The 19,508-nt window shown below is 40.2% G+C and overlaps 2 protein-coding genes across 3 annotated transcripts in view; one reads left to right on the forward strand and one right to left on the reverse strand.

The window, feature by feature from the left end:
- COQ10B (coenzyme Q10B) overlaps positions 1-9,314 on the forward strand; it is a 16,024-nt gene extending 6,710 nt beyond the window's left edge. For both annotated transcript variants that reach the window (XM_019523144.1, XM_019523145.1), the window contains 3 exons: positions 1,203-1,395; positions 3,853-3,954; positions 7,139-9,314. In XM_019523144.1, the coding sequence (XP_019378689.1) occupies positions 1,203-1,395; positions 3,853-3,954; positions 7,139-7,306 (463 nt within the window). In that variant the 3' untranslated portion in view covers positions 7,307-9,314. The remainder of the gene's footprint in view (positions 1-1,202; positions 1,396-3,852; positions 3,955-7,138) is intronic.
- A 61-nt stretch (positions 9,315-9,375) lies between these two features.
- The window catches only part of HSPD1 (heat shock protein family D (Hsp60) member 1), an 18,598-nt gene continuing 8,465 nt past the window's right edge, over positions 9,376-19,508 (reverse strand). Inside the window, exons 2-11 of the mRNA XM_019523143.1 lie at positions 18,386-18,638; positions 17,384-17,466; positions 17,058-17,153; positions 14,992-15,085; positions 13,591-13,759; positions 12,973-13,072; positions 11,400-11,645; positions 10,603-10,777; positions 9,854-10,032; positions 9,376-9,763 (exon numbers count right to left, since the gene is read on the reverse strand). Coding sequence (XP_019378688.1) covers positions 9,611-9,763; positions 9,854-10,032; positions 10,603-10,777; positions 11,400-11,645; positions 12,973-13,072; positions 13,591-13,759; positions 14,992-15,085; positions 17,058-17,153; positions 17,384-17,466; positions 18,386-18,638 — 1,548 coding nt within the window. The 3' untranslated portion in view covers positions 9,376-9,610. The remainder of the gene's footprint in view (positions 9,764-9,853; positions 10,033-10,602; positions 10,778-11,399; positions 11,646-12,972; positions 13,073-13,590; positions 13,760-14,991; positions 15,086-17,057; positions 17,154-17,383; positions 17,467-18,385; positions 18,639-19,508) is intronic.

Consider the following 19,508-nt stretch of genomic DNA (forward strand, 5'->3'; position numbering starts at 1 on the left):
AGGGCCAGTGCAGCAGTGATAGGGGGAGAAGCAGGCCTGATGGGGAGGGGGGATAATGGGCCTGGCCCAACATGGCAGCAGTGGGGGGAGGGAAGAAACGGGCCTCCCTCCCATCCTGGCCAGGGCCCACTCCTCTTTCCCCCCCACCAATCCCCTGTGTCAGCCTCAAGCCCGCTCCTCCCATCCCCCTGCCACTGCCAGGTCAGCCCAGGCCCGCTGTGGTGGGGAGGGGGGAGCAGGCCTGGATGGGAGAGGGCACAGGGCTCCATCCCTGCTTGCTTCTGCCTCCTCCATCATTCTTGACAGGCAATTGGCTAGTTTTCCTCATAAAAGCCAGTTACAGACCTGCCAGGACTAAAATTTCCTTTGTTCCTTTTCCTATTTTTAAGGCTTCAAATGGAATTAGACTTACCAGAGATTCAGATGAAGGTTTTCAGTAAGAACATGAGTCAGAAAATGTCTTTTCCTCCTTTTGTAAAATCCATTTCATGTTCAAGGAGCACAACAAAACAGAGGTTTCATACTCTGAAACACTCTCAGAAACTTAATGCTGTCCGCTTACGAACATCTGTAAGTGCAGTGTTCAGAATTGTGACATTCAGCCTTTGTTTCTCTCGCTCCTCTTTTTAAAAGGAAAGTAATATAGTATCCAGTCCTACAAACACTTACGGATATAAATAACTTCATGCACATGACCAATCTTGTATTACTTAACATTTGTCTGCAGGATTTAGTCCCTTGAATTTAAAAGCAAAGGTCCTATAGAAACTGTTTAAACAGATAATGGTAAGCACAGATTCCCTCTCGTACCAGTACTTTTCTGAATGCACATCATCACAATCAGCACCCTACCTGTTCAAGTATCGTGTCGCTTTGTGATGATACTAATTTAAGCCAAATTTCCTACACCTCTTTTCCTAATTTGGCTAATTGTTTAAATTGTCTAAAAATATCCATTTGTGTTGGAGTCAAAATTGTTTCCTTACATGAGCATATTACACTGTGCAATAGGCATCTATTGTGCTCTATTTATATTTCAGTTAAAAGTTGCTAAAAGAATTAGTTTGCATAGTCACCTACTCAGAAATTAGGAAACAGTAATATTAGTTCCCAGTGCAAATTGTTCAAGCCTAGAAAGCTGTTGTATTGAACTTCTAGTCTATATGTTTTCTAGCTTGTAATGGCCATGTTTCTTTTACCAGGTATTCCATGCAGGAAATGTACGAAGTTGTTGCTGGTGTGGAGGACTACAAACAGTTTGTTCCTTGGTGTAAAAAGTCAAACATATTATCCAAACGTTCTGGATACTGTAAAGCCCATCTAGAAATAGGCTTTCCTCCACTGGTAGAAAGATATACATCAGTTATCACTCTAGTGAAACCTCACCTGGTTAAGGTAACATTTTTTTTTTTTGCGGGCTTTGTGTTCCTAATATTTTGTTTTTTTATTTTTTAAATAAAATCAAGTCCTTAAGAGAGAACAGAAAATGGTGAATAAAAAAAAAAGTTAATTCTAAAGTTGCTTTGCGTGGCTCTATACTGTTGAGAATCTCTTTAAAATGGGAGCTAAAAACCAGAAAAAAAGCTTCTGTTTTGTGAGAAATAGCTTGCCATTATTGAGATAGACATACCAATTCCTGTTTTCTTCATTGTAAGGTATGCTAATTTGTATATATTATGTAAGCCTCTTTAAATAATCATATTGACTTACCCCTGTTTCTCTGAGCAGCGTGTATGATGCTTCAGACACTTCAGCAAGAACTGTGGCATCTGACACTCTTCTTACAGCATTCATGACTTAAATTATCTGGCCTGTCCGGGAAGGCTCAAACCAAAATGGAGGATTTTCCCTTTAATGGTGAAGGCTTGTTCAATAGCAAGACTGATGGGAAGATGAGACTAGGTCTGTTGTTATATCTCTAGCATTAATTTAGTCAGAAGAAAAAGAACTATACTTCATATTCTTTTAGGTTCCATAGGCAATAAGTTACTTCTTAATATTTATCCTTTTGAACAGAAGTTTAACTATTTCAGTAATATAAAAAGCAGAATAAGAGTTTAGTTTAGGCAGAGGTTTATCACTTGAGTGGCCTACTTGTTCTGCTTACCAGTACAGGCACTAATTTGACTGCTTGGGAACTTAAGGTGTGTTTCTGTGATACTCACTTTGCCTAATCTTTCACTTAAGAGATCATCTTGACCATATCTGTAGCAATTCCACTCCATGCTACAGAAAACTGATGATAAAATAATATTTTGGACATGCAATCCAATTCTACCCTTCCTCTTACCTATTCTTTGTTGGTATTTCTCTTGTGAAACACTGGTCAGAGCAAAAAAGGTTTTCTTATTATGCCTGGTGGAGGTATGTTGCAAGGCAGCACAGATGGGCCCTTACTCAAAATACACCTTCATGTTTGGAGTAAAAATAATCTTCTATTGTGGACCTGAGGAAGTCAAACACTTTCAGCAGAATGGTCAGGTTCCACATACTGACTGACCTCCATCCTGACTGGTTCTTGACCTAGAATATGCCTGCATTGACACAGCTCCCAGACTGACTTGCCAGCTACCTCTGTGCTTTATAGCTCACCTTTTTAAAAGGGCAAATCTAGCCTTGAAAAAGACTATAATACTTCTAAGATAGTGATGAGGGGTGAAGTCTTTTTCTTGGACTTAAGGACACTCCCATATTTGTTAGGCTTGTTTAAGGTAGGACTTCTCGTTAAAAATTTCCATTGTTCCATTCCACAGGGTCAGTGCCAGTAGCAGAGAGAACTGCTTGCTTGCTAAGTATTGTATTGTTATGATGATTAAAAGATCAGCAGTTAACCTAATAGGTAGCTACTCATGATGGGGTGGAAGTAGTAGTAGCAAAAGGAGGAAATATGAAGGAAAAACATCCCAGTTTGATGCATCTACTGCATCTAGAAGAACTTCAGTGGTAACATGCTGAACTTCAGGTTAAAGAAGGAACTGCATCATTCCTCTAGGAATTTCAAGCCAACTGCAAGTCTATCTTAAAGGAATTATCATTCAGTCCTACACTAGAAATGCAGCTTGGCCAAAGCAGTTTGGCATCAAATGGAAATAGGGCCCACAGCAAATTAACCTTCACATAAAGGTTATAAAGCTAATTAATTCCTTTATACTCTTTGGGGATTTAGATAAGGACTGTATAGTCAGACCCTAGCTCAACCATCTGGTTAATACTACGTGTGGGTAACTAAAGTCAAATATGTAAATTTGTGGCCAGATTCTGCTATTCTTATGTTGATGAATACCTTCATGAAATGCAGTCTTAGAGATTTGCAATAAAAGCAGTAATATGTAGGCTTTAAATGCATACCACATATGAGCACTCAAGTTTACAAAAGCTGATGACAGTTAAGATGTAATTCAACTTGGCCACTAGTATTGCCTTTGATGATAAACAGTATCTGAACACTGCTATTTATAATAAATAGTTGAGTGTCAGTGTATCTAACTTAACATAAAGGTTACATATTCATATGCTTTGTTTAAAAATAATTCTACTTTCTATACCTGCAAAGATATGGGACTCTTTCATCTGGGTTGTGAAAACTGTTGTGTGGCTTGTAGATGGAAGTATATACCACCCATCTTTCTCTAGACACAAGACAGACCTTGCAAAGAGGACTTGGATATGTTGTATAAAATTGTGTTAGTTCACCTGGACTTTAGTGCAGGAGTACATTTGAGCTATACCACAACCTTTTTAGTTAAATGTTAAAAAATTCATTTTCTTAATACCAGTTTCAGAAGGACACACTTACCTTTTATATCAAGTATATGAGAGTTGAGCTGTACCTTAACTTAAACTGTCTTCTAGGCATCCTGTACAGATGGGAAATTATTTAATCACTTGGAAACAGTATGGCGTTTCAGCCCTGGAATCCCTGGTTACCCAAGAACATGCATATTGGATTTTTCAGTAAGTACTGTAATTAAGCCCACTGTGTGGTATAAACAGGAAATGGAAACCTACTTTTAACCAGAGGAGGCTTGTGTTCCTCATAGCTACTGTTACTGAATAAAATTGCAAATGTTTATATTTCAACCCCCCAAACTTTAAATATTAATATTTGGGGTAAGTCTTATAGGCTTTACACATCAAAGTTTTCCTACAGAATTCTCTCAAGACACCTTCCTTCTACATTGCAACCATTAGCACAGGCAACTGGTGCTGCCTTATTCAGGGGAGGCACGTACCCCCCCTGCAGTCAATCTCGCCTCCCAGGGAGAGGGTCCCCTGTGGTTGATCTCGCTGCAGTGATCAGCCAGTGCTCTCGCACTCCCACCTGGCCCTCCTACCCATTACCTAAGCAGCAAGTGCCAGTCCAGGGGTGCACGGGTGCTCTCAGGGGGTGCATATGCCCCCCTGTGCATCCCCTATATGTCAACACTGACCATTAGCTCCCAACATAAACATTTCAGGCATTTGAGTGTTTTTCCTCAAGCTGCTAGCTGTTATTTGCTGGCCAAACAAATACACCTGGCCAGAATAGTAAATCAGCAACTCAAAATGTTACTGGATTAAACAACCTCCCACAATCAAATTATAAGCATCTCTGAGGGGACTTCACCAGTAGTTCTGTTCCTAAACTTTATAGATTTTGCTGTTAGGAAGAATCCACCTTATTTAGCTGAGACTTGTTTGTTTCTAATTTAATCTTTCTTTCTTATTGGTTACTATCTTAATTCTCTCTCCTTTGCACTGTTCCCTTGTCCTCTGTTGGTCGTCTCTTGGTCAGTACAAATACCCTGGCTGCTTCTGATGTTCTCAGCAAGACCTGTATTCTAACTAATTTGTTGTTCCAAAAACTAACTATTTGTGGTTACATCTCTCATGGTCCTGAGGTAGCCAGCAACAAGGAGGTTTGCTCTGATGTGGTATTGTTACAACTCAAAGCTGTGTTTTCACTATTCTGATACACTGTCTGCTTTGCTAATACTTCTTTATGGGTTCTCCCCCCTCCCCAATGAATTTTTTTTTCTAGTTTTTCCCATTTATTGTCAAGACTACCTTTATTTAACTGTGCTTTCCTGTGCTTAGGCCAATATTGCTGCCACCTGCTGGTATTCTTTTGTTTAAAAGTCTCTCCCCTATAAATAAAAGAAAGCTGGTCACTTGAAATGCTCCTCCCCTGGGCTAATTTCCTTCAGTCTACTGATGAGAGATTTTGCAAGCACTTGTAAAATGCAATTTCTCATAGAACTTGGCTTGCTTGTCATTTCACTTATGGAATCTAAAAACTCCCTAAAACCCTTATACAGAAGTCTCAAAGTTCCTGCAGAAGGCAGCACTAGGCCTTTACACTAATTCCAGTGACTTGCTGGAAACTTTGCAAAGCTTTAGCCTAAATTTTAGTCAAGTTGTAAAAGTTATTGCCTTAAATAAATTCCAGAATCCAAATACTTTGTGCTAGGTAATCACAAACTTTTTTTTTTTTTTTTAAAGGTTACTTTTAATCTAAGCCACTTTATAACATTTCAGGTGGATAGCATGTATGAAATTTGAATATTGGCCCTGAGATGGGCATTTTCCAACTTTGTGAGGGATCATCAATACCCTTAATTATGCATACCTTTTTAAAGGACAAAAATATTTTGCATTAGTGACAGAAGTAAAAATGACTGGCTTTCACACTGGACTAAGAGTTGGACACTTACAAACTCTAATCCTTGCTCTATTACTGACTTACTGTGGGATTTAGCCAATGAGTGATACCACCCTCCTCCCCATTAATTTAAAGTTAGTAATTCACAGTACACTAAGAGGCTGTCACACTGGGGATTAGTAGACTCCAATGGTGTTTATCTGCCTTAAAGTCAATACTTTGAGTGTATGCAGCTGTAGACACTAATAGCAGAGTTTACCACAATCTTCAGGTATGAGACTTGGTATTAAGTTTTATGCAATAATTGAGCCATTAGATGAAATAATTACAACTTTTAAAGGTATTACAATTTTAAATCTGAGCCTTGGGCAGCTGCTTGTTCCAGTAGGCTAATGTCCCAGTATTCAGTCACTCTGCTGCTGATAAACAGTTATCAGCAACCTTTAATGAGGTACGTCTAACGTAAGTTGCATTTGAGCTCAAACTGGGGGAGGGGGTGGGAAATACTGCCTGTGGGCCAGATTTGGCCCACCAAGGGATTTTGTCCGGCTCACAGTGGGTTGGTTCTTCAGCCCTGCCTGTTATGGCCCCAGCTTAATTTACAAGAATGTATGTTAGCAGGGAGGGTCAGGTCTAATAACTGCCACTTCAGCAGAAAGTTAGGGCTTGTTGTACAGGTGATGCTTCTGCTTTGGTCCCACTTTGTGCTCAAGGGGAAGAGTGGAAACCATTCTTTCCCTTAAGAGTGGAGATATGGAGGAATTCTTGCTGTGTGAGAACAGTAAGTGCAGTTTGCAGGAAGATTAAAACTATAGCCAGAGCCACTGAAAAATGAACAAGAGTAGCAGCTGGCATCCCTAACTTACAATTGTTATTCTTGCTTTAAATGCAGCTTTAGCACATTACAACCACAACAGGACTTGAGGTAAAAACAAATTTTAAGTGTTAAAATGAAGTCTTACCTCAGTGTCTCATGTCCAGTCATATCCTCCACACATTTCACCTTCGTTTTTTTAAAGATCCTTGGCTTGCTGTAGCTTAGCTGTCAGTCTTCATTGATCTGTCCGTGCTTTACCAATACCAATCTTTCTTCAAACAACCTTTCTCCTCATTGCATGGTTTACTGATTTATTTTTTTTTATTCTTTCCTACTGCTCTGACTTTTTTTTTTTCCCTCAGAAGTGTTTTGGGATACTTTAGATGATGTAAAAAAAATTGACCTGCATTGTACAAAGATACAATTGTCCTCTTTGACAGAAATATCAGTCCTCTTTCTAAAATGGTAGATATCACCTATCCTTCAGATGATAGGTGTAGCTTCCCTTACAAGTCTTGAGAGTTTAGAAATATTCTTTTCCCTACAACTTGCACAGAAAGCAATGGGAAACTTAAAAAAAAGAGTTGTATGCTTACAGTAGAAGAGTTCCTATAGGGTAATTCTTGACACTTGGTTGCAGTGGTAGATGCTGGAATAATCTTTCCTCATTTCTCTCACAGATTTCCTTTGAATTTCGGTCACTCCTACACTCACAGCTTGTTACACTGTTTTTTGATGAAGTGGTTAAGAAGATGGTAGCTGCCTTTGAAAAAAGATCATCCAAACTCCATGGTCCAGAAACCAGTATACCTCAAGAGTTTATGCTTCATGAAGTTCACCACACATAAAAAGAACTACTAGCCCGTCTATCTTTATTGTAAACTAGTTTTGTAAACTTTATTTATAAGAGAGGTGCTTTTCTCCTTTTGTGGGCATCTGTCAGCTTAGTGTATCATATTACTGTACAAAACATGCACATATGCATCCTGATGTAAATAGAATATTCAAGCTTCAATCAAGTGCAATTTAAGGTGTTAAGTGTAAAAACTGAAGGGCAGCTAGTATAACCTAGCCAACCATAATAGCCTTCCTTTTTCTGCCAAGCAGTTTCATTGTACAGATCATAACAAAACTTCGCTTTCTCTAAACTTTTTTTGCGGTGCTTGTTAATATATTATTCAAATTTAAGTTATTAGTAGTTAAAGCCTGTACATTTGTAACAATGTATTGGTATCAACCTGAACAAAGTCTGGCAATGTTAAAGGATAGTTCTCTTAAGAGAGATCTTGCTCCTTTACTGTCAGTAAGGAATGCACTATTACCTTTTTTCAATATTTTAACTGACAGTGCTCTAGTGGGAAAGGGAGGTTGAGTCATAGTTACTAATGCAGTTGTATATACTGACTACTTATCTGCAGGGCAGTAAGCCATCAGCATTGATCAGAAGTAAAACTGGTAAGCAAACTCCTTTAAATATAATGGCAAGTCTAAAAGGCACAATTACAAGGGGAATTTTAAATGTAGCACTTATAGCCACACTCAGCCTAAACTTTTATCAAACCATCTCAAGTAGGAAAAGAAGTGAAGGCCATGCTGCTTAAGTGCTGTGCACCTGGCAGCTGGAGTTTGAATGCTGTATGCTGTCCAAATCCTCTACTCCTACCTTCCAGCTGTAGTTAGATATGGGATGCCCTAACATTTGGTTGGCTAACTATGCATTCAAACAACAAAATCTGTTTTTCAGTAAACTCTGCTAAACAGAGTGTACTGGCACATTAGAACATCAGTGAGGGGTAAACACCATTTAATATTTAGAAAGGACACTTAAGAGTCTCAGCTGGGAAACACTGATTAGGGTTGGTAAATGTTTCTTCTCTGAAGTGGGAGAGACTTGAAATGGATTCTTCAGATGTAACAGGAGAGCAATTAGGTTTGCAAGCTTTTAATCAACTGAAAAAGCTATATCCCTTTTACTTGTTACAGTAAGTTGCCAGATTTATACTGAAAGCTTGTTTACATTAAGGCAGGTGGTATTTTAAAGCACAGTGGCATTTACTGTGTGGATACAATTAACCAAAGTGTATTTAAAGCCCAATGGGACTAGGGAATAAAAAGAAATCCCTTTTTGGGCAAAGTAGTAAAGGGAGCAAGAGGAGGGAAGATCACTGTTGCTATGTTAAGATTCTTCCAAAAATACCAGCTAAAAAACATCTGCACTTGAAATGTTCTAATTGTTTTTGGTGACACAAAACTGTTGGTCTCCAAGGTACTCATTTACTCAGCACTGGAAGAAGCAGATCTTGGAAAAGAAATTTCTTTTCTTAAAAGGAAACTCAGGAAGCATATCCTTTTCACATCAAGTGTTCGTGAAGATTTTTCCCCTACTGCTGCTAAAAGAATCTATCTTGTCTCCATGTATGAAACCAAGTAAATATTCCAGGAGTAGAGTAAAAGTTAATATACATAACTTACTTCTCCATTAGCACTTGAGTACATTTTTAAAAGTGATGCTAGCTGAGCCTGGATGCATTTCCTGCCAAAGTCTTATAGGACTACGGCTAGCCCTAAGAATAAGATGCTTCTTATTAGTGAGGGGAAGATTGTTTTGTAAAACATAGCTACCCCAAGTGTTCCAAGCACTGCTGTCAGAGTTCTCTGTTCATTAAGTCATGTTAACTACTATTTGTGTACAGGTGAATAAGGTGATACATTTCATAACTTTGAACAATCTATTTTATTAGATAAAGGTTGTCACATAATTGTATATTGGTCTACTTTGTACACTTTAAGTCTTCCACACCATGGCTTTTGAGTTTTCTCCAGTAGTGGCAAGCACCAGTAAATTCCAAAACAGAATTAAGTGCCTTGATTGGGTTTAAAGCAGAAAATTGTTGGTACAGGGATCTCGCACCCAATATCAGGAATGTACAAATGTCTTTATTCAAAAATACAGAATAAATTATCCGTAGGCATGGACAATGACTGTAAACAATTACATGTGTTTAACTGAAATCCAGTAACTGATGGTTACAGTGATTCTTTTAAAACACCAGCCTCACTTCAGTCACTATCCATCCTCTTTCACTGACCAGGTTTTCATCAAACTGTCAGCCTCAACCATCACAGTTCATGATACATTGTTATTCCAGGAATTAGAACATGCCACCTCCCATTCCTCCCCCCATTCCACCCATTCCTCCCATTGCAGCTTCCTTCTCCTCTTTAGGAATTTCTGTAACTACAGCTTCTGCTGTTGATAAAAGGGAAGCAACACCTGCAGCATCCATCAGAGCAGTTCTTACGACCTAAAAATATGAAAGAAAAATTTAATGCCAATTTCCCTAACAATGAAGTATGTCTGAAAGTATTTTGCAATGAACAAAGATACTATTTACCTTCGTTGGGTCAATGATTCCTTTCTCAACCATATTCACAAAATCACCAAGCATAGCATCATAGCCAATTTCTGGCAGGCTCTGCATGATTTTTTCAACTATCAGTGATCCTTCAACACCTGCATTCTTAGCAATAGTCATTGCTGGAATTTTCAGTGTTCTCTTAATGATGTCTATGCCTTAAAAAAAATAAAAATCAACACTTAGTATTCTACAGCAGACCCACACATTTTACTGCCATCTCAGATTCACCATTTTTCCTGATTTTCAAGATGAATTAAAAAAAAACAAAAAACACAAACTCCTGCCTCCCCCCAGGAAAATATTAAGATAGTGACCTAACTCCTGGCAACTGAAGCATCATTTTTATTTTCTACAGGAATAGGACTTAATACTCCATGCTCAAACCATGGCACATGTATGACAAATTACAATTCAGAAACAAAGCACGCTATCAGATTTGATTCCTAATGAAACATTCTTTACTTCTAAACATTATTATATTAAACAGTGGTTATTTCATCAATGGTTTTAGAAGTCAAGTTTTAAACAGCTGATTTCCTGCAGGCTGGTCCACAAAAAATGTTTCTTTAATGCATTAATAGAAAACTGAATATGTTAAGCAAAAACAGTGATAAGCCTAAAAGAACAAATAGACTTAAATCACATGTACTGTGATTTTTACAGGTTAGAATAGAGCTTAAGGAATGTATTAGTGCATCAAATTGAACCTAATTTATTTTGCTTACCAATTCTTTGATCTTCATTGACTGGAGTTATAGCATCTAGTGCTGGGATGCATCGAAGTAATGCACAACCACCTCCTGGGACTATGCCTTCCTCTACAGCAGCACGAGTAGCGTTCAGCGCATCAGTTACTCTATCTTTTTTCTCATTCACTTCAACATCACTTGTGCCGCCAACCTAAAGCAAAAAAAATAAAGTTGTGTAAAATGCTGCAGATTCCAGAAGTCCTGAAGACCACTTCGCCAATAGATTTCTCCATCTAAATATTAAAAAGCAGCCAATCAAAATTTTAAGTTTTAGGATTTATTCAGACAGTGCTTTATGTGCATGGTGCCTCCATTATGTACCAAGCAGTTTCTATTTAACAACTTTACACAGAAGTCTGCGATGTCCCTAGCCCCTAAACCTTGAGAATAAGCCCAACTCAGCACCTTAACCAAGGCCATCACAAAGCTAAATAAAATACACTTCTGGCATATACACATTATGTTACCATATAAAGGATTTCCCCCCTTCCAAGCTCCCTAAAACCCACCTCGGGGACACTTTTGGAGGACCCTCAGATTGTGGTAAATTAAGTGCTTACACTTGACTACTTGTTAGAATCAAGTTTTTTTAATGTTCACTTGTATGTGACCAAAGAGGCACCAGTCCTGCACTTAAAAGACTGAGGCATTATGGTAAATTGCAAGCCTTCAAGGAACCAAATATATCACCATCAGCCAAAAAATGCTAATAAAAGTATTAAAGACTACTGTTTATTTGGTAAACACCGGAAGAAAGATGTTTAATTCCTCACCTTTAGTACTGCTACTCCATCAGAGAGTTTGGCCAGTCGTTCATTCAATTTCTCCTTCTCATATTCACTTGTAGTAACTTCTAACTGTTCAGCGATTTCTAGAATACGTTTTTCAATTTGAGCCTTTTCTCCCTTTCCTTTCAGGAACATAGAATCATCTTTTGTCACAATGACCTCTCCAACCTTGCCAAAGTCATGAGCCTGAATATCTTCTATATTCAGGTTTAAACCCTCTTCTCCGAATACCTGAAATATTACATAAGGGGCTTGGAATCCAAGGTCTTCACACATAAAGGTACTAACCAAAAATTGCTAACAGAAAATAGTAGAACAATTCCACAATAAAAAATTCACCATCAGATGCCTAAACTGTTACAGACAAAAACTGGGCAGTTTTGAAGAGGGGTATGATTTTAGTAGTACAGGAAATGCTTTGTTATCTGGCACCATGGGGAATGGGGGATGCCGAATAACCAAATATACCCATTACCCGAGGCCTGAACAGGTGCCTTTGCCAGCAGGCACTTCCAGTTTTGCTTTTGCCATGTCAACCAGCATGCCAGTTAATGGAGCATGCAGGTTTGTAAGGTGCTGGATAACATAGCTTTTGCTGTACTACAATATTTTAGTAGTACTGAAAGCTTTCACATTTTTCAGACACCAGGTTTGACAGCTGTTTACAAGGACATATCAGGCATCAAGTAGTTACCCTGTCTTATCTCAAGCTATTTCCAAAGCCTTTTCTTTTCTTTACATTGGGACAAGGAAATGGAAAAAAAAATACTTGTCTGCTTGAAGCAGGTGAAAAAACCCCCTGAACTAGCTGCAATGCATTCAAGGTTCACAAGTTAAATCCTGCTTGCCAACTCTTTACACTTAGTCTCTTTAGACTTAACAGAGGAAGATGCTGGTGTATTCTCACTGTTTAAACTTCAAACTCAAATATCTGGCAATAATTATAATAGGGAAAATAATCTTGAACTTCTTAGGCTTTATTCACTCAGACATGTTTCTTCTTTTCCACCCAGTTACTACTGATTTCAAGGGAGTCGAGTCAGTTAAGAAAAAAAGAGAGACTAACAATTAATTGCATTGTGAATACCAAACAAATAAAAAAAATATTAGAAATCAAACATTCAGGTGACATTTAAGAGGTGTTTGAATATTAAGGGTCTCAAATGTAGCTGCAGAACAATTCAGACAGTAGCAGCAGAACCAGTCTTTCACAGCTCCCTTTCAGATACTTCTCATTTGAGGAGCTATAACCCAAGAACAAAGAGGTTACATACCCAACCCATCACTCAGACTACCAAACAGCACCAAATATAAGGCAGACACATGGCAATTAAACATCTACCACGCCATTCAATGACATCCAACCTGCATCAACTGTGAACCCGTGACTTAGATAACTCAGTAATGAACTTTGCATATCCATCACTTCCATTCACTAAGCTAACAAATAAATGAATGAAAGTAGATGGGGGGGTTGGGAAACGGCAACACAATTAAAATAGCACTTGGTGAGACCATTAAATTCATATACATTTTTCTATTCTCACAGTGTACTTACAGTGCCACCCGTAGCAATTGCCATATCTTTAAGCTGGTTCTTTCTATTGTCTCCAAAACCTGGTGCTTTTACAGCAACAACCTGAAGGCCAACCTTTAGTCTGGAAAGAGTTAATGCAGAACATCAAGATTCTACTGGTGTTAAATTAGGTTGTATGACCATGTTCTTTGATTAACTGTTTGGGTTTCAGAATCACCTGAGCTGACCACAGACAAGAGTTACTGTTCCCCTAGGTATTACTTAGGGCACTGGTGCTCAAACCCAGCATATGGGTCAGATCTGACCCCCAGCATTGTGTCGTCTGGTTCCTGGGGCAACCCTTGGGTTCTGTAGCAAGTTCCACAGGCCCTGCCCATTGGATTCAGCATGCAGGGCAGCACAGGGCTCAGTTCCAGCATGCAGACCACTTTTGTGCCACTCACATGGCCTGTGGGGCCAAAATGCTGAGCACCACTTAGAGCATAATCTAAATAAAAATGAATGCAACCCTGTTGAAAAGCCAACATGCACTTTTGACCTTGGTGTTCTTTGATGTAAGCAGTCTAATCCAGAAATACCCATTATTTTAAAAGGATAAAGGAACAGCTGGCTAAGTGACAAAGCTATTGCAAGGCTTACCTGTTTAAGACTAGAGTACTGAGAGCCTCACCATCAACATCTTCAGCAACTATGACTAAAGGTTTACGGTGAGCATTGGCAATTTCAAGAGCTGGAACAATGGACTGAACACTGGAAATTTTCTTCTCACTTATTAAAACATAAGCATCCTGGAATTCACATTTCTGTCCTGCAGAGGCAATACACACTGTGTGAACCACCTTTTATTGAAAGCATATATGAAGTTACACTTTGCACCCCAAATTCCAATCAAATTTAGCCTTCATACTCTATGGTTTTTTTTGCCGAGACATGTTGCCTTATGCTCTGCCTCTCAAAAATATTGCACAATTGATAGACAAACTGGTTTGCATGCTGTTTAAGTTACAAGCAAGTTAAATTACAACTGCACCAAAAAGCTGTATTAATTTAATTTACATTTGGTGTCAAACCAGAACAAAAATAAACAGCTAGGCACTTCGGCACATTCCTGCATATACAATTGAGAATTCTTGAAGCTACTCAACACTTCATCTTGGAGTAAAAGGAAAGTAGATATCAAGATCCTTTACCATTTTGAAAATCTCTTCTTTGGAAAGTAGTTCTTTTATACTCCTGTAATAAGAGTCCCAGTGTTTCTCAAGCCCATGGATTGCAACCCAAAATGGATCATGAGAATATGAAAGGGTCATGAACAAGTTTTAAAAAAATGGATCAGCAAACAAACATGGGAAACCATGGCTTTTCCCTTGCAGGCTGTCAGGAGTTCCAGCCTGTGAGGGGCTGCTTGGGGACCCCCATGCTCCCCACCCTGCCCCACACACTGGGGAACTGGGGTCTGGAGGCAGCAAGCCAGGAGTGAGGGGTTGGGACTGGCCAATATTGACAAATGGGTTCTGGTACAAAAAAAGGTTAAGAACCACTGAACTAGACAAAGTGAACTTGTATCTTGCATATCAAGTAACATTTTTATTCAGTTTAACTGTAAGTGATGGCAGCATCTCAGATTTCAATTCCAATCTCATTCTGTCTATACTGTGATCTGAAATAACACCATTCTGCTTACAAGACAACCAATACTTCTTTTAACACCTGCTAGTTTAACTGTGTATTCAGCCTGCGATTAGAAAAGCAAGCTTTATTTTCTGGCTATGCAGCAGGAATAATAAGGTGTTATAGTCAGAATGGAATCTAGTTCATGCTTCCTTTTGCGAATGCAAAAATCAGAACAGTGAGCAAAGGTAAACACCAGAAAAACAGACAACTCTCAATGCACACACATTATCTAAATTAAATCTGCACCAATTTTAGTTAGCATTTGACACCAAATTCACTTGACTTGAACTATAGGATTTTTTTTTTGCCATTTTCTGCATGCAGAGCAATACAGAAATTCATCAATGATACCTTTTGCTAACTCACCTTTAGCTGTATTAATGAAGTATGGAGAGATGTAACCTCTGTCAAACTTCATGCCTTCAATGATTTCCAACTCATCGTTCAGAGTTTTTCCATCCTGTTAAATGCAATAAAAAACATTACATCTATAATTTTGGTGGTAAACAAAATGCCTCTGTGCCTATTTGTAACACACTAATCATTACGAAATTAGCTTCTATTCCACCTCCACTGCAAATGAGTTCATGAGGTTCTCTGAGCCCTAGAGATGCACCAGTATATTAGTGCCATATTGGGCCAGCACCAATAAAATGAAAATTAACATTATCAGCTTTTTTTGGCCAACGTAGCCGATAGTGTCGCTGATAAATATAATATCAGCACACATGCATGTGCATGTGGCCAGGAGTGCAGCAGCCTGCAGAGAAGTCTGTGGAAGAGGAAGCGGTATGGGGGGTGGGGTGATCAGATCAGGGCCCCCACGGTGAAGGAAGGAGCAGGGCAGGGGCACTGCCCAGCCAAAGCAGTGAATGGAACCCAGTGCCAGGCTGGAGAGTGGGATAGAGCCATGAGCAGCTTGACTAAGGGGCACGGGGCTCCCTGGGGAGGCATATACCACCCCGATTTGCACGCAGGGTGGATATAGGCTGCCTGCTATGGGCTTGGGGCTCTTTCCCTCAAGAGCCTGTGCCAGCTGCATGCCCCCTGTCCACCAGTGGGGGCAAGTTGCGCTCCCTGCTGCCATGCAGGCAGGAGACATGTGGCCAGTGCAGGGCTCAGGAGGGAAAGGCAGCAGGGCAGAGAGCCCTGTGCCCATATCTGCCCTCACCCCGCTCAGCTCCCCACCCCCGGTCCCGTTTGCTGCCCTGGCTGAGAAGCACCCTCTGCCCCACCATGGGGGACCTTGATCTGTCCCCCACAATACCCCTTCCCCTCCACAGACTTGTCTGCAGGGAGCTGCTCTCCACACTACACAGCTGCATTCTTGTAAATATCAGTTACTGGATTGGCACTGGCTGATACGCCTGGTTAATAATCAGCTATTGGTATCAGCCAAGAAAGTCTTTAGACTTTTCTAAAAAGGTTACATGAATATATCGTCTCAAACAGTATAAAGGAAAAGTAATACGCCCTATTTCATGATGATCTCTAATCCTTAACATATCTTCAAGTTATCTTTATTTTTTAAAAAAGCATCTTAACCAAAAAAATATAATCAAATAATACAATAAAATTTAAAAATCAGATTTTTATTAAAAAATTCAGGTTTTTTTATTTTTTAAAAAAGAAATAGTTGATTTTTAATCTACCCTGATCAGCAGGGAGGCAAAAACAGAAGTTTTAAATATGGTGTGGTTTTTGCCTTCGGCCACTGATTGGCCAAGGTCCCCTGGCAGCCCCGCTACTTCCTGCTGACCAGCCAGGAAGCAAAAACTGTACCATATTTAAAACAGCAGTTTTTGCCTCGCTACTGATTGTGAGCAAGCAGCAGGGCCCTTCTCCCAGTCAGTGGCAGGGTGGCGCACAGAGGAAACTGCAAGATTAAAGGAAGTGTCATGCAGCACATTTCAGCTGCAATTTCAGTTGGTCTCCAACTATAATCATTCTAGACAAGCTCTAGTGAGTGCAATACATAGTGCATGTGAAAACGATGCATCAGTGCTAGCCTGCGGGCCAGATCAGGACATCTGGTGGCAAGGGAGCCAGGGTAATTAATACTGCCACCCCTCTTCCACTGCCTAACTCCCAAGCTCAGCACAGCCACTTCTTGGCTGGGCCATGTCCCCCCCTCTCCATGCGGTCAGTTCCAGGCCAAACTAACTCCTATGTGGCTGGACCCAGCCTGCAGGCAGACTTGGCACTGCCCATCCAGCCTGCAGGGAAAAAAATGTTGAGCACCACTATGCTATACCATAAAGGAGCCTATAACGCGTGCCAAGTTCAGACTTTAAATTAGAACCATTTTAAATCACAAGCAACGGATGCATATACTGCTGTTTATTTAGACCTCCAGTAAACCTTTATGCAACTTAAATTTATTTCAGAAAATGCAAGAACTTTTCACCAGGCACAACAAAAGTTATGCTTACCTTAACTGTGATAACTCCCTTCCGTCCAACTTTTTTCATGGCATCAGAGATTATGTTGCCAATTTCTTGGTCCCCATTTGCTGAGATTGTGGCAACCTGCAATGGTATACAGTCATTTTTTTCCTCAATTACCCTTGAGCAGCTGTCTAAAGAAGCATATACAACAGTAAGCCATGTCTTCCCCTGTAAGTCTAACAGAAGTAACTACCACAGTAAGCCATAAATATCAGTACTCAAAATAGTCTGGCTGGCTCCCATTAGCATGCCTTTACTTGCGACTGTAATAATATTCCATCCAACAGAAAAAATTAATAAACAAGGATTACCTGTGCAATTTCTTCTGGAGTTGTAACAGGTTTAGATAGTTTCTTTAATTCAGCTATGACAGCATCAACTGCTAGCATCACACCTGATAGAAGAATGAATAGATAAACCTTATTAAATAACTATTTACGTGGTACAGAATAGCACTGAACAAGGTTTGAAATTCAAACACAAAACCTGTGCCTCTTTGCAAGTCACACAGTACAAAGTTCTGTGTGCTCCATATATATATAAAGCTTATATAAAAATATATATATATAAAGCTTTTTTGGCCAAGTATAAACCAAAATTGTCCAAGGCCGAATGCATAAAAACAAGAGACTTTCCCCAAAAGTTACAAACAGATATTAACAAACCCAGGAGTTCATACACTTTTTTAAATATTCGATAGAAAACATGCAGAAGCATCAGGAAAGGAGAGGCAGAGATAGCTTTGATACTACTTAAGGCAAAGTCAAACAGACTAAAGGGAGCATTCTGTTCACATAACAGTATATTAACTTTTATACAAGTTACACACTAAAAAGTATTAGGCTTATTAGAAAACTGAATTAATAAACGGCAATTTACTAAAAGTATTACTATGATCTAACAAGGCGAGAACACACACCTATATTGCCAATTACTTTTTTTTATATACATAAAAAGTATTGAGCATTTATAGATGTGCTCCAGGAGGGGCGGGGAGGCTTTAATTACAGTGGCTCTGACAGCTGCTCTAATTAAAGTACCTGAAGCATCACGTGTATCAGCATCCCTGCGTTGAAAAAATGGCAGCAAGGGCAGTTTAACTAAGGCTCGAATGGCCCCACCACCAGTTTTCAGTGCAGGGATGTTGATACCCATGATGCTGGAGTCTGCTGGAGCATGGCAATTACCATCTTCCAGCAGACTGGGTTACTCAAGTCTACTGCAACCCCAAGCAGAGGCAAGCTAGCTGAAACCCAGACACATTCAGTGAGACAGGAAAAAAGAAAATGGTGACTGCTAACAACATTTCTTACCTCTCCTGATTTCCACCGGATTAGCTCCTTTGCTGATCTTCTCAAAGCCCTCCTTTGCAATGGCACGTGCAAGGACTGTTGCAGTAGTGGTACCATCTCCTGCTTCTTCATTTGTGTTGTTGGCAACATCTTGCACTAGCCTGGCTCCAATATTTTTATATTTGTCTTTCAAATCAATTGCTTTGGCTACTGTCACACCATCTTTTGTCACCTTCGGACTTCCCCAGCTTTGCTCAATAATAACAGTTCTTCCCTATATTGATGCAAGCAAAAATATTAAGTCTCTGACATCAAGCAGCAAAGATGAAAGATCTATAAAGAATTATCAGCTGAACCAAATTAACAGGTAACAGAAAAGGAGTATTACACAGACACCTCACCCCTTCTGCACGTGCTCAGGCATGTTACTGCTGGACTGCTGGGAAACAAAAAAAACTACAGGGATCTGGGTTTTCCATTTGTGATGGAAAATGTGTGTTTTCTCCTTTAAAGGAGAAAAACAGGGGGGCGGGAACTATGGGTTTTGTGCACACTTGGACATGACAGATAGGCAGTATGGTAGAGAACAGCTCCCTCCAAGTTAAATCTATGGGGGTGGGGGGAACAAGGCAGAATGCGTGGGGCGAGAGAAGAGAGGCAATGTGCCCCCTCTCTAAATAACTGTGCCCAGAGGAGCGTGGGGATGCAGCTGGGCTAGACCAGCTCTGGATAGGAGCCATCTTCATGACTGTGCAGGAGGGAGCACCAAGCTACCAAGGTGAGCCACCCCCTGCCTGCCCAGGAGCCGCATGGAACACAGTTCCATGCTACTGCACACTTCACCTTGGCAGCCATGGCAGGACCACACTTCGTCCTGTGCTGGGTCCCACCTGCTAGGGTGCAGAAACTGCTTCTGCCCAGAGTTCATCCAGCCCAGCTTGAGCCCTGCACACTGCTGCAGGAGCAGAAATCTAGCACCCCCTTCAATACATTACCCCCACCCCACATCGCCGGAGCCCACCCTCCCCTTCACACACTGAGGGGCTGGGGCTTAGGGACAGCAGGTCAAGAGTGAGGGTCACTTGCAGGGCCAAGGGGCAGCAGCACAGGCAGGGCATTGGCATATTGGGGCTGCTCACAGCCA

Source organism: Gavialis gangeticus, unplaced genomic scaffold, assembly GCF_001723915.1.
Source record: "Gavialis gangeticus isolate Ggan-Ray unplaced genomic scaffold, GavGan_comp1, whole genome shotgun sequence".
Taxonomy (NCBI): Eukaryota; Metazoa; Chordata; order Crocodylia; family Gavialidae; genus Gavialis; species Gavialis gangeticus.